Source organism: Macrotis lagotis, chromosome 1 (assembly GCF_037893015.1).
Source record: "Macrotis lagotis isolate mMagLag1 chromosome 1, bilby.v1.9.chrom.fasta, whole genome shotgun sequence".
NCBI lineage: Eukaryota > Metazoa > Chordata > Mammalia > Peramelemorphia > Peramelidae > Macrotis > Macrotis lagotis.
Genome location: NC_133658.1, coordinates 449,220,511 through 449,234,687, shown reverse-complemented (window position 1 = coordinate 449,234,687; position 14,177 = coordinate 449,220,511). Strand labels below are relative to the sequence as shown.

Here is a 14,177-nt window from a genome sequence, read left to right as displayed (position 1 = left end):
TGATTTCTCTCTCATCACACTCAATTTGGATCAATGTACAACATGGAAACAAAGTAAAGACTGACAGATTGTTTTCCATGGGGGGTGGGGGAGGAAAGTAAGATTGGGGGGGGATTGTAAAACTCAAACAATGACTTTAATTAATGAGCTTTTCAGGCTTTGTCCCTGGGGGAAAAAAGAGAGAATTCCAGGTATAGGGAACTTCATGAGCAAATATATAGAAGTGACAATGCAGTGTGTTTTTTTTGGGGGGGTGTTGTTTGTGTTTTGTTGGTTTGGTTTGGTTTTTGCAAGGCAAAGGGGGTTAAGTGACTTGCCCAAGGTCATGCAGCCAGGTAGTTATTAAGCGTCTAAGGCTGAATTTGAACTCAGGTCCTGCTGACTTCAGGGCCAGTGCTCTACCTAGCTGCCCCTGAAATGTGTTTGAAGGAAAAACAATTGATTTCGCGTGGAATGTATGGAGAGGAATAATATGAGAAAAACTTGGATATTAGTGCTTTTAGATTTGCATTTCTTGGAATTATGTGATATTTATAGTCTTTATATTTCTTTCAAGTGAGAAACCCCTACACAGGACACAAGTACCTCTGTGGAGCTTTGCAGTCTGGAATTGTTTTACTTCAGTGGTATGAGCCAATGCAGAAATTCATGTTGATAAAGGTATGCTCCTTATATTTATCATTTCTTTTCTTTTTCTGATAAACTACATAGATCTGTGACTGGTGTAACAGTTCAGAATTAAAAGTTATATTATTTGGTAATTTCTGTACTAATTTTATTGCTTATTTACAATTACATTTCATTTTATTAAGCTAATCTTCAGAAAAGCTTCACATTTCTGAAGATTGAATCAAATCTATACACATTTTTAGTAACTTATATTCTTTACATTTCAAGTTGTTAAAAGTATTGCTTTCTGGAATTACACTTAAAAGAAGGTGAATACATATTTGGTATATTCAGTAGCAGAAAATATCTTAAAGTTCTCTCATTCATTTCCCCGCAGCACTTTGATTTTCCTTTGCCAAGCCCTTTGAATGTATTTGAAATGCTAGTGATACCAGAGCAAGAATACCCCATGGTGTGTGTAGCTCTTAGCAAAGGAATTGAATCAGGTCAGGTGGTTCAATTTGAGACAATCAACTTGAACTCAGCATCTTCATGGTTTACAGAAATTGGTGGAGGTGAGTAGAGTTCTTTTCTCCTTTTAGAATGTAATGAAAACTAAGGAAAAAATAACTGGTTTTAGGCTTTTAATTAAGTTATGATTTACTAAGGAGTTTTGCCAACTTTTTCAAACATTATAAAATATTCTTTTAACTCTTTTAAGGATCTAAACGTGGTTTTTTCAAGGTATTTTTCCATTCAGATCAATTTGTCTCAAAGATCACCCTTTTTTGTGCTATTCTTTTTTGAATAACGAGACATTTCCGTTTACATTTTTACTTCTTAATCTAATGACTATTCTGACATAAAGATGATACCTTCAGGCTTTGCCATCTTTGCCTTTAAACTATTTCAAAATGACTACAGGCATGCAGTCAGTTAAGATAAGATCTAGCCTGCTCTGAAAAGTTCTCTTTTAGTCTGACAGGTGATTGAATATTTGTTTTCTTTGTTTACACTTACCACTTTCATGTTCTTATCAGAAATGACATTTTAGTCTGGAATTACTTATAACAGAGTTATAAATAACTTGAAAAGTTTTTTTCTTTGTCATGAACATAACTGATACATGATGGGAACAACCTGTAATGAAGAAATATTTCTTTTCCTCTCTTCAAGGCAACCAGCAGTTAGATTCTATTCACGTGACACAGTTGGAAAGAGATACCGTTTTAGTGTGTTTAGATAGTAAGTACTATTCATTTCTGTTTTGTAAAAAATTTCTGTAATTGCATAATTTTACTTTACTGTTTCAAAAAGTTTCTTGATTATTCCATTTTAATTCATGTTCACAGTAATTATTTTATTCAATAAATGTGGCGTGATTAATTCAAAATTATCTTTGTTCTTCATAAGATGCCCATTCAGATGTCAAGGAACAAAATAATCTTTTGGGCCTAAAATATTTAGTTTGTTCTAAACTACTTAAAATAAAGTTTATTAGTAAATAATGAAATTTATTAAACTAGCACTGATTCCTAGAAGATAGTCTTTATCTGACCTGTTTCACCAGTTATTGTAAACCTAGTCTAAATTAGGAATAAAAATATATTTTAGAGAATATGGTCTAATTTTTTTAATCAAATTTCAGTATTTTTTACCTGAACTAGTTCATTGAATATTATCTCATGGAATAGAATTTGAACTGGAAATAACATTTAGGATCAGTTAGCCCATTGTCCTACAGATGAGAACACTTTAGTACCCTGGTACAAGTTACTTCCCCAAAGTCCTATCTTGCATTTGGGCAATTCACAGCTCCACCAACAATGCATTAGTGTCACAAGAAATAAGAAAGATTGAGTTTTATAGAGTTGCTCTAGATAAGTAAAATAAATTTCCATCTTTCAATTGATAAATCTGTAAACATTTATTAAAGCAACTTTCATATATATATACCAGGCACTGGAAATATAAAGTTGAAAGGGAAAAGGTTTCCATCCTCAAATAATCCTAATAGAATTCAAACAATCAAATTGAGGTTTTCCCTACATTAATATATAGTGAAAATTGATATTCATTAAATCTTAAAATCATGAAATACCCTATAAATTATAAAAGAAATAATGCTGAGAATGGTTTTAGTGATTTCTATATTTCACCATATTCTGGTGGTAAAATGCTTAAAAATAATTGTGAAATACTTGTTTTATATACACCAATGTACTAGGGTGAGGAGAAGATATGAAGTATAGTTAACTTTCCCTCCTTGAGCTTTATTACACAGAAAAAAAAATGAGAAACATATATAGTTATAATGTACAATAATCTCTGATAAATGCATTAGCAAGTTCCAAAACAGTGTACCATGTGATAATGGAGGTCCATATAGACAGAGGCTTCTTGAAGGAGCTAGTATTTGAAAGATAAAGGTGCTGAATCAACTTTAAAATAGTATTAACAATAGTACCTATATGTCAGGATTATTGTAAGGATCAGTATAATATTTAATGTACTGCCTGGCGTGTACTAGTTTCTATATAATTGTTAACTATTGCTGTTTTTTTGTTATTAATTGGGGGGCAATCCTTGAATTAAATTTGTAAATTTAATAATAGCTGATGATATTGTATTAATTAGAATCAATAAGATACAATCTCCTTTTGTTTCTTAAGAAAAAAGGAGGAATTTGAGACATTTCAGGCCCAGAATCTTTTTTTAGTAATATAAATATTTTATTTGTTTTCCAATTATATACAATAGTAGTTTATACTAATCATTTTTTTGTAAGGTTTTGAATTTTAAAATTTTTCCCTCTCCCTCCCTTCCCTCCCCCCCAAGAGAGACAATCTGATAATCTTTACATTGTTTTCTTGATATACATGGATCAAAATTGAATGGGTTGAAGAAGAAGTAAAATATTAGCAAAAACAAAATTATGTACATAAGACAGCTTTTTTAAAAATTGGAAGATAAGGGCAGCTAGGTGGCACAGTGAATAGAGCACCGGCCCTGGAGTCAGGACTACTTAAGTTCAAATCCGGCCTCAGATACTTGCAAGCCACTTAACCCTGTTGCCTTGCAAAAAAGAAAACTAAAAAAAACGAAGATAATAATCTTTGATCTTTTTTTATACTCCAGTTCCTTCTCTGGATACAGATGGTATTCTCCATCACAGATACCCTAAAATTGTCTCTGATTATTCCACGGATGGAATGAGTAGGACTGTTAAGGTTGATCATCACCCCTCTAATGGCTTTAAGGGTATATAATGTTATAGTTCTGCTCATTTCACTCATCATCAATTCATACAAGTCTTTGCAGGCTTCTCTGAATTCCCATCCCTCCTGGTTTCTAATAGAACAATAGTGTTCCATAATTTGTTTAGCCATTCCCAATTGAGGGGCATCCCCACTATTTCCAATTCTTTGCTACCACAAACAGGGCTGCTATGAATATTTTTGTACAAGTGATGTTTTTACCCTTTTCCATGATCTCTTCAGGGTTTAGTCACAGTAGTGGTATTGCTGGATCAGAGGGTATGCACATTTTTATTGCCCTTTGGACATAATTCCAAATTGCTCTCCAAAAAGGTTGGGTGAATTCACAGCTCCACCAACAATTAATTAGTGTCCCTGATTTCCTACATCCCTTCCAACATTGATCTTTGTCATAACCAAAGTCATAACTAAAAAAAAAACCAAGTCAATCTTTTTACTGACTATATGTCTTGATTGAAAGAAAGTGTAATTAATTCAGTTATAATCATTTTTATTTTATCAGGACTTCTCTGTCTACCTACAAATTGCATGTTTACCACCTCATGTTTTTCCAGGCTTAATTTTTGTGGATTGTTTTTCTTTAAGGATTTGTGAAAATTGTAAATCTTCAAGGAAAATTGAAGTCAAGCAAGAAACTGGCCTCTGAGCTAAGTTTTGATTTTTGCATTGAATCTGTAGGTAAGTCATTGAGATTTTCTTTAATTTTTTTTGTAGGAAGACATATTTTGTTCAAACTATATTTAGGGGCAGCTAGGTGGCACAGTGGATAAAGCACTAGCCCTGGAGTCAGGAGTACCTGGGTTCAAATCTGGTCTCAGACACTTAATAATTACCTAGCTGTGTGGCCTTGGGCAAGCCACTTAACCCCATTTGCCTTGCAAAAACCTAAAAAAAAACAAACTATATTTAAGTTAATAGTCAACTAATTTTTTTTTAAGTTTAAAATTACATTCATTTGTTTCTCTTCATTGTCTCCTTTATTGCATTGAGTGAGTTATATTGAGTCCAATTCTTTGCATACCTTGGAGGTGTATTCATATGATGTGACAGAATTTTAGATATATTAAGACTTTTATTATCTTTTAAAATGCTGTTTGGTGTGTTGTGATGGTCATATTAATATTAGAGATGAGCTATAACATGAGCTGCTAGGTAGCACAATGAATAGAGCCCATTGGGTAGAGTTTATAAGATCTGAGTTCCATTGTAGCCTCAAGCACTTAATAACTATGTGACCTTGGGCATTTCATTTAAATTGCCTGTTTCATCACCTGTTAAATGACCAGCAGAAAGAAATCGCAAACCATTTCAGAATCAGCCAAGAGTCCCCCAAATGGTGAGATGAAGAGTCAGTCACTATTTAAATGACTGAACAATAACAATAAAATCTAAGTCCATGTGTTACTATTCTTGTCATTGTTATTTAAACCAAATCTGTGGTTTCCTCAAAGGAACTTCTGCTGAGGAAGTTCTTATACTATTTCAGATTGGCACTTGCTTTTCAGTTTACAGTACTATAGAATTGCCCAAGGCACTGAAAGGTTGAATGATTTGCCTGGGGTTGCATTAACACGTATGAGGCAGTTAGGATATTAACCCAAATTTTCCTTAATTTGAACCTGTTCTCTATCAACTAATCCACTCTTCTTCTCAATCACAATTGCCTCTAATAAAATTGTGTTTTCTTTAAGCAACTTCTGAGTCCATCAGTTGTAATTTATTTTAAATGTTGGACAAAATCATGCTGCTAAAACATTCTTTAAAAAAAATGTAAAAATCCCATCCCAACTAAATTATAAGTACTATAAATAGCAGGACTAATATAAGGACTTTATGTGATAATACCTTGCTTTCCTTTTCCTGCCACTTCCATTTGAATTTTTGTAATGATTTTGTTTTGGGGACCTTAGTAAATCCCAAATCACATTTTCTGTTATTGATTAATTGACTTTCTATTAATGGAATCTACTTATTAGATTATCAGTATCCAGATTTGACCTAGTATTTTCTAATTAAAAACAATTTTTAAACATAATTTTGTAAGAATAACAATACAGAAGTTTATAAATCACTTTAAGAAATAGCTGGAAAATAAAAGCTAAGTAAATATTTATCTTAAGATCATCAATACTTTCCTCTAGTATAAATTAGTATGTAGGATTTATAGTTTTGAAAACTCCTGTAAACTTTCATCAACAAATTACTGAAGTACAGAATTGATTGGCTTAACTAGAAAAATTTTGAGAATTAATGGTCTAGACACAGAGTATGCATCAGAACTTTAAAGCAACTTACTAGTTCTTCTGTTAAAGTTGTTTAGCAAAATTCACTTAACAACCATGTACATGAGTTTAGTTTAAAATTTTCATTTTCTTTTCAGTGTGCCTTCAAGATAGTGTGTTAGCCTTCTGGAAACATGGAATGCAGGGTAAAAGCTTCAAATCAGATGAAGTAAGTTTCTATGATTGTTTTCATTGATTTCCAATTATTTAAATTTTTATTATTCAAAAACTTAAGAGACATTATCTGTGCTTATGTATCTGTGAATTTATATAGTGTATTTAGAGTCTACTCTATACAAATGTCTGTTTAAGGTTGGGAGATGGGGATTAACTGAATCACTTAATCATCCTTCCCCCACTTATTGTAACCAATAAGAATCTACCTTTACCAGATGAAAATATCTTTATTCAGTCAACAAGTCAATTAAAGGCTTTAGACTAAACGAGAAAAGTTCGTACTTAATTTGGAAGAGTGAATTGGATAAAAGTTTCTGTTTATCATATTTCATTTTTTAACATTTTATTTGTTTTCCAATTTTATATATGTAATAGCAATATGTACCCATCATTTTTTGCAGACAATTTTCCCCCTCCCTCCCCCACCACACACAGAAGGCTTGAGAGAATTATTTTTTTGTTCATTCATTTGTTATTTAAGTTCAGGATTTGTTTGGTTTTTAGTGTTTTTTCTTTGTTTTCCCTCTCCCTCTTCTCCATTCTAGAAATAGCTATCATTAGATATAAATGTGTGTGTGTGTGTGTGTGTGTGTGTGTGAACATTCTATGCATATGTCTATTTATCAAACTCAGCATTATGATAGGGTTTATCTATTTAATCTTCTGGTATTTTACGTCTCTCATTCCTTATTTGTATCACATTTCTTCCAACATTTTTCCCTATCTTCACATAAATTCTTAGTTTCATATTATAGTCACCAGTGTCAAATTATATGTAGATTTAATTTAGAGGGTCTTAATGAATTCTTTATAGAATTTCTCTTTCTACTTGTTGGACTGTTCTATTAAGCCACATATTTCTCTTTCAGCACTATAATATGAAATTACCAGATATCTCATTAAATTGTGTGCTTTGTTGTCATTGGGAATAACAAAACCAAATCAATTGATTACCTTCCATTCACATTAAATTTCATTTTGTATTCTAGTTTCCTTTATAGCAAACTTAGTGAGACTGATATGATTTACTTCCTGTAGTGCTATTCCGATTTATGCAACTTATTAAACAAGGGACTCACATTTTAGAGTGCAAATAGTCACAAAAAAGTTTGTAAATGATTTTAAAAATTTTGCTATTCTCTTCCTCCTTTACTGCCATAAATAACTTGGTGTAATGGGTAGAGGGCTTGTCCTAGAATCAGGAAAACCTAGGTTTTAATCCTTCCTCAGAGACCTGCTAGCTACATGACCTTGGGCAAGTCTCAACCTCTCTGGACTGTAATTTCTATATCTGTAAAATGAAGGTGTTGGTTTTGGTGACCTCTTGTGTCTGTAGCTATAAAGTCCTATGACTTGGTATTTTTGACATGATGTAAATTACATGAATTGGGTAAATTAAATTGAAAAGCTTTTGCATAAGAAAAATCAATAGAACTAGGGCAAGAAGGGGGATGGAAGTGCCCAATTTATTTATAGTAAGATAAAGGCCAACAAAAACAATTCTGAAATTTCAGCTTATGAGAACAGTCAAAGATGGAGTATCTGCAGGAACTATTTGGGAGCTATGAATTGGAAAAGAAATTTGAAGTTAAACTTTCATGAATAAAATACCCATCTCTTTTGACTCGTATATGAAAAGATATATCTTTTCTTGATATGTACTCTAAGGAGGTAAAAAACAGGTAGAAAGGTGGCACCTTTACCAAATTAATATATGCCAAAATATTAAAAGCAGTATTCTTTGTGGTAGCAAAGAACTAGAAACAAATGCTGATTGATTGATAAGAAATAGATGGATGATTGATAAAGAAATAGATGAGATGGATACCACAGCATCCTAAGAAAAGAATGTGAAGACAGCATGGGAAGACTTATATAAACAGATGCAAAGTGAAATTAACAAAACCAAGAAAACATCTACATACAGTGACTATAGCCATGTAAATGGAAACAAAATTGATCTGAATGCTTTATAATTACAATGACCAGGCTAGTTTTATGGAGAAGAGTTGAGAAAATATTCTCTTCCTCTCATTACTGAAGTGAGACAATATATACAGACCACTACATATTCTGCCACATGTAATAGTGTGTTGTTTGGGATTACTGAACTATTTTTCTTTTTTCAGTGTCTTCTGGGGGAAAGAAATGTATTCAGAAGTGAAAATAATATAAAAGCAAAAGATACCAGTAAAGTCATTCATAAAATTAAATAGGAGAATCAGTTGCCACTGAAATCAAAGAAGAGAGGAAATGGGCCACCATGTAGAGTGTTTCAAGGAACTTTAATCAGGAAGAACAGTTTTAGTACTATGGTGAAGATTTTATTAAAATACATTTTAGGAGCCACCAAGTTAGTGAATAATTAAGAAGATGTAGTGAATATAAACAAATCTTTTGAGATGTTTTAACAGTGAAAGGAAGAAAATGGGAAGTAGTTGAAGGCTTTAGACTGCATAGAGTAGTTTGGTTTTTCTGTTTTTTAGAATAGAGGGTATTTGAAACAGAGGATAATTAATGAAACAAGTTCTTAAAAAGCATAAGAGATTATAATACATAGTAAAAAACGATGCCCCTACTTTGCTAAACTACTTAAAATTAAACTGCTTATGCCATGTTCCACAAAATTCAAATCATATTCTTGTATTAATTGCTCATTGTTTTGTGCTTAACTCTTCTCTCTCCAACAACTGTAAATTTCTTGAGAAGAGACTAGGTCTTTTGAATATCTTCTGTATTTCTCATATTTACCTAACTGGGCTCTTAGTTAATTATGAATTGATCTAAAAGTAAGTGCTTATTGTTAAGAAATTTTATTTACTATACTTTTATGTTATATATGAGGAAAACGTTTATGATTTAGTATTCTATCTTAACTTACTTTCACTGTTAATGTTTTTTAGGTTACCCAGGAGATTTCAGATGAAACTAGAGTTTTCCGTTTGCTAGGCTCTGACAGGTAATAAGTAATTTTAAAAAATAAAATTAAAGGGATAAAGATGTTTTATTTAAGTCTGAAAATAGAACTCATGGTACAGTCAATCATTTTAGAAAACATTTCTAATTTCCATGTTGACATGACCTGATATTTTTAATCAGTCAACTTAAAGATCTCTTACTGCGTTAATAGCATAGCTGTTTCCAAAAAGTGTTAGTCATGAACACTGAGTTAAAATTAAGGTACATATCTTTGTCATGAAGATTATCAGACCCATTAAGTGTTCTAAAAAATTTTTCTGATTGTTATCTAACAATTATTTTTAAAATGTTAAATTTTCAATATTTAGCTTTCCATTAGAGGTATACAATTTTCCTTGTTTATTGTGAAACTCAGTCTACATTAAAAGATATACCCCAAAATGTGCCATTTCCTTTAGTTATTTTCCCCCCTTATTTCTTCTTTCAGGCTAGACTACATGGAAAGCAAAATATCCATTCTTTCTTGCTTGCTTCCTACTCCATGTAGGCTATAATAGGGTTTATTGACTAAATACAACCGTTACTTGTACAAGCCCTTGATTTAATTTCATCTGACCCTTCAAGTACGGTTTGGTTAAAATACATGTTTCTCCTTTAGTTAGACTATATAATATTCTTTAAAAGTACCCCACCCCAAAAGGTATTTTAAACAAAGATCTATGATAGAATTATGATTTATTCTTATGATGCAGTTGAGTCACCCCTCTCTTCTCCTTCCATGTCATCTCCTCTTAAATGCATCTTATATAGATATTTCCAGAAAAGTTATAGGAAGTTTATTTAAAATGCTAGAGGATTCCCCCTTGATTATTTAATATCTTGAAGTATCCATTTCCAGTCTCATTTTTTTAGTTTTTTTTTTTAGTTTTTTTTTTTTAGTTTTTTTTAGGTTTTTTTTTTTTTTTTGCAAGGTAGATCCTCCTGACTCCACAGCCAGGGCTCTATTCACTGCACCACCTAGTTGCCCCTGCAGTCAGTCTCTCTCTCTCGCTCTCGCTCTCTTTTTTTGCAAGGCAATGGGATTAAGTGGCTTGCCCAAGGCCACACAACTAGGTAATTATTAAGTGTCTGAAGCTGGATTTTAACTCAGGTACTCCTGATTCCAGGGCTGGCGTTCTATCCACTGCACCATCTAGCCGCCCCCACCATTCTCATTTTTAACACATGATCAATTTATTTTTTTCCTATTACAATTGGACCTGGACATTACTTTTACACCACTTCGTCCATGAATTTTATGCGTTATATTTTATTAGTGTACTTTTATAATCCATCATCCATTCATTAGGTAATTTGCAATTTTAATTCTTATGTTGCTGATTCCAATAGCAGACTATCGAAGGACCAGGCTAGTTAAATACAAAAAAGGTTAACCACTAGATGATAAATTTGGGGACAGTGGTACCAAAAGAAGAAATCAAAAGCAGCATTCAGTCTTATGCACTCCCTTTCACTCTTGCAATGACACCAAATGGAAAGAGCACACCATTTTTAGAAAGTTGGACTTTATGGTATCTGAAATCACATCTTGCTCCCAAAATCTAATTCTGTGAATGACCATAATAAGAAGAATAAAAGAGCCTAAAAACCGTTGCACCTTGTAAACATAATCACCTTGCCAACCAGAGAAACGTGATAACCTATGACAGCCCCATTTTAGCATATGAACTCATTTGTAAAACATCATAATGGATAGTGGCAAAAAAAAATGAGTTGTGGCACCTCACAAAATAACAAAAGATAACAGAAGGCAAAACAACAGCTGCATAGAGTATAATGTGAGACCAGAGCATAAGTGGTAGAATAGAAGAACAGAAGGTAAGATTATAAAAATAAAGAACAGAAGGAGAAATAAGGCAGAGTGATAGGAGGGCAGCAGATTATGATCTGGGAATGGAATTTTAGAATTTGAGAGCATGAGGTCTATCCCCCTTACTGTAATGGTAAGGTCTAAGGTATGACTTTCCCTGAAACAATGAAGATGGAGGTCATAGGAGTTAAGTAGGTTGATGAACTACAGAATTCGAGTTCCGCAGGGGGCACATCAGCAGAAATAATAAATTTCTCTATTATGAGAATATGCATAAATGAGGAAAGAAGTACATGAAGAAAGTCAGGCATCTGAGTAAGGGGGATAATGAGCTGGAGGCTAAGAATGAGTAATTACAAGGATCAGTCTGGTGTTCAAAGAATGGGCTGAATTTCAGGATAACAGAAGAGATAGTAATGGCACTGGAGAGAGGGACAATCAGGAAAAATTTATGAAGGAGTCCAGAGTTTGCCTGTATTCACATCCTATCCTTTAGAGAATGGTCAAGTGGAGGCAGGTTTACATGAGTGCTAGAAATGAAAGAAGGCTAAGAGGAAAATGTCCAGCATTAAAGGGCTTTTGTTAACAACAACTTGTTCAAATGATAAACATCACTTAACTTTCCTGAAGCTTAGTTTCTTCATCTGTAAAGTGAGGAGGTTGAACCTTTAAGATTTTTTCCAGCTCAAAATGTAGCATCTTATATGTAAATGTGAGGTGTTATGTCCCTGTTCCTAATTTCAGTGGTAGACATTTAATCTCCTATATTTATTTCTGTTCCTTCTGTTACCTCTCATCTTCCGATAAGCTATTCTGTTGGCAATAATTTTTCCTGCTTTCACATAGCTTAGAGAGACAGGGCAGAGGGGAAAGGTGATGCTAATTCTTTATGAGCATCAATCCTTTCATTATGGTGCCACTGGTTTCCTACAACTTTAAGAACTAAGGCTAAATAAAGATACCTCTTAGGATCAATTGGGTCTCTTTCATTGATTCTCCCTGCTAGATATTATGGAATTTTAGTATTATATGTAATTTTTTGTTTCTATTAAAGAATGAACAAGTTCTGTTTCTTTTCATTTTTTTTTTTGACAAGGCAGTGGGGTTAAGTGACTTGCCCAAGGTCATACCCCTAGGCAATTATTAGGTGTTGAGGTCACATTTGAACTCAGGTCTTCGTGACTCCAGGGTCGGTGCTGTATCCATTACACCACCTTGTTGTCCCTCTGAATTTTAAAAGAAAAATTTTAGTGATATTGTTTTGGTTTGCATTGCCCAAAATTGCCCCCTCTATACTTCCTGTCATCCCCATAGAACAAAGGTTTCCACTTCCTTAAGGTGAGATTCGTCCAATTCCTCTGGGGAAAAAAAATTTTTAAGCGTTTTTCAAGAATTGAGGAACCAAGTATAATTACACTTTTATGTTCCTTATGTAATCTTATGAGAATGTGAACTAGGAGATGAATTTCTGGTGCAAAGTTATTATTTGAAGCATGCAATGTGTGCTTTTACTTATTAACAGTTTTTGTTGTTGTTGTTTTGATTTAATTGTAGGGTTGTCGTTTTGGAAAGTAGGCCAACAGAAAATCCTACAGCACACAGCAATCTCTACATTTTGGCTGGCCATGAAAATAGTTACTGAGCAACACCCATGGAAATAGCAAGAAAATGAAAATGGCCCCATATGAAAAATGCCTTCAAGGAAATGAAAGACAAACTGAAATTTTACTTTTTCTTTCTTGTGGGTGACTTCTCAATGATCTGTATGTTAGGGTAGGATTCAGTACTTTCTGTAGCTGGAAACAGCTCTTATATCTCTTGCCACTATGTGGTGGTTATATAAAGTTTGCTTAATAAAAGCTATGAGACAAATAGTCTGCTTCTTAGTTCCTGGAAGTTCAATTTTAAAAAAATAATATTTGCAACCAGGGTGCCATATCATTTTAAAATAACTCATGATTGTCTCTGGAGTGGTTTTAGCACTGACAATTCTTTCATTTGAACATTGTCTTATCTTTCTTAATGAATATGATTTTGTAGGAATTGTGCCCCAGTCTCTTTATTTTTAAACCAACCATTCTATATGTTTTTGTAAAATAGAATATTTAATTCTTATTTATTAATCTGCTGCTAGAATGGTGTAATGTATCTAACTTTTAGTCAAAGATGGTTGCAAAGCAGCTTAAATTTTTTACAGTTGTATAAAGAAAGGGTTCCCCCCCAGATTTAGTGCTTTGTTAGGAGCTATGGGTAATATATCAATTTGTTGAGGGTTTTTCCTGTTTAATTGTAATTTTATACAACAAAAAATTTTTTGTAATACAATTTCATTCAAATTGCCTTACAGAAGAGCATCAAACTAATAATATTGTAGGGTGCATATAATAGCAATATAATAATCATGATTAAAATATTATTAGAAAAGGGTGTATGTATGTATGACTGTATCATGGAAGTGTGTCTTGACAAGTAGTATTCCTTTTTACTTTATTGATAATAACTCATGAGACATTAACCTTTGTGCACATCTAGCCATTCCAAATGTATGAGAGAAAGCATAACTATTTGTGAGTTATATTTTATTTATACTATACCAGAAGGAATCCTATATAGTAACTATGCATGTATCTTGGGTTTTTCATTTATGCATGTTCACTTGAGGGTAAGGTAAAAGAAAAAGATGCCTTTAAGAGAAAGATAATTTCTGATGGGATAGTATAAATACGTATTATGAGAATCAGTATTCTAAAAATGGTCATTTTAAAAAAAATTTCCCTCTACCATCTTATGCCACATTAAAGTTATATTGGTTCTAGTTGTCTGTATCAATTTACTTAGCATTACACACAATATAAAAAAAAGGTCTTTCTGCAAGAAACTAGGTTTCATTTGACCTAAATTAGACTGGAAGAACCTTATTTACATATAAAAGATTTCTCTGAAAAATGTTCGAGTTTTTTTTTCTTTTCTCACATTTACTTGAATTTTCTCTTCTTCCCCCCCCCCCCCCCCCCTTAAATCTAGATGTTTCCATTCTTTGGT

At 32.8% G+C, this 14,177-nt stretch overlaps 1 protein-coding gene across 1 annotated transcript in view; it reads left to right on the top strand.

Annotated features, from left to right (window-relative positions):
- MAP4K5 (mitogen-activated protein kinase kinase kinase kinase 5) overlaps positions 1-13,950 on the top strand; it is a 142,550-nt gene extending 128,600 nt beyond the window's left edge. The window contains exons 26-32 of the mRNA XM_074213443.1: positions 557-660; positions 1,007-1,184; positions 1,786-1,854; positions 4,473-4,565; positions 6,268-6,338; positions 9,250-9,305; positions 12,690-13,950. Of these exons, the coding sequence (XP_074069544.1) occupies positions 557-660; positions 1,007-1,184; positions 1,786-1,854; positions 4,473-4,565; positions 6,268-6,338; positions 9,250-9,305; positions 12,690-12,777 (659 nt within the window). The 3' untranslated portion in view covers positions 12,778-13,950. The remainder of the gene's footprint in view (positions 1-556; positions 661-1,006; positions 1,185-1,785; positions 1,855-4,472; positions 4,566-6,267; positions 6,339-9,249; positions 9,306-12,689) is intronic.
- Positions 13,951-14,177: the final 227 nt, after the last annotated feature.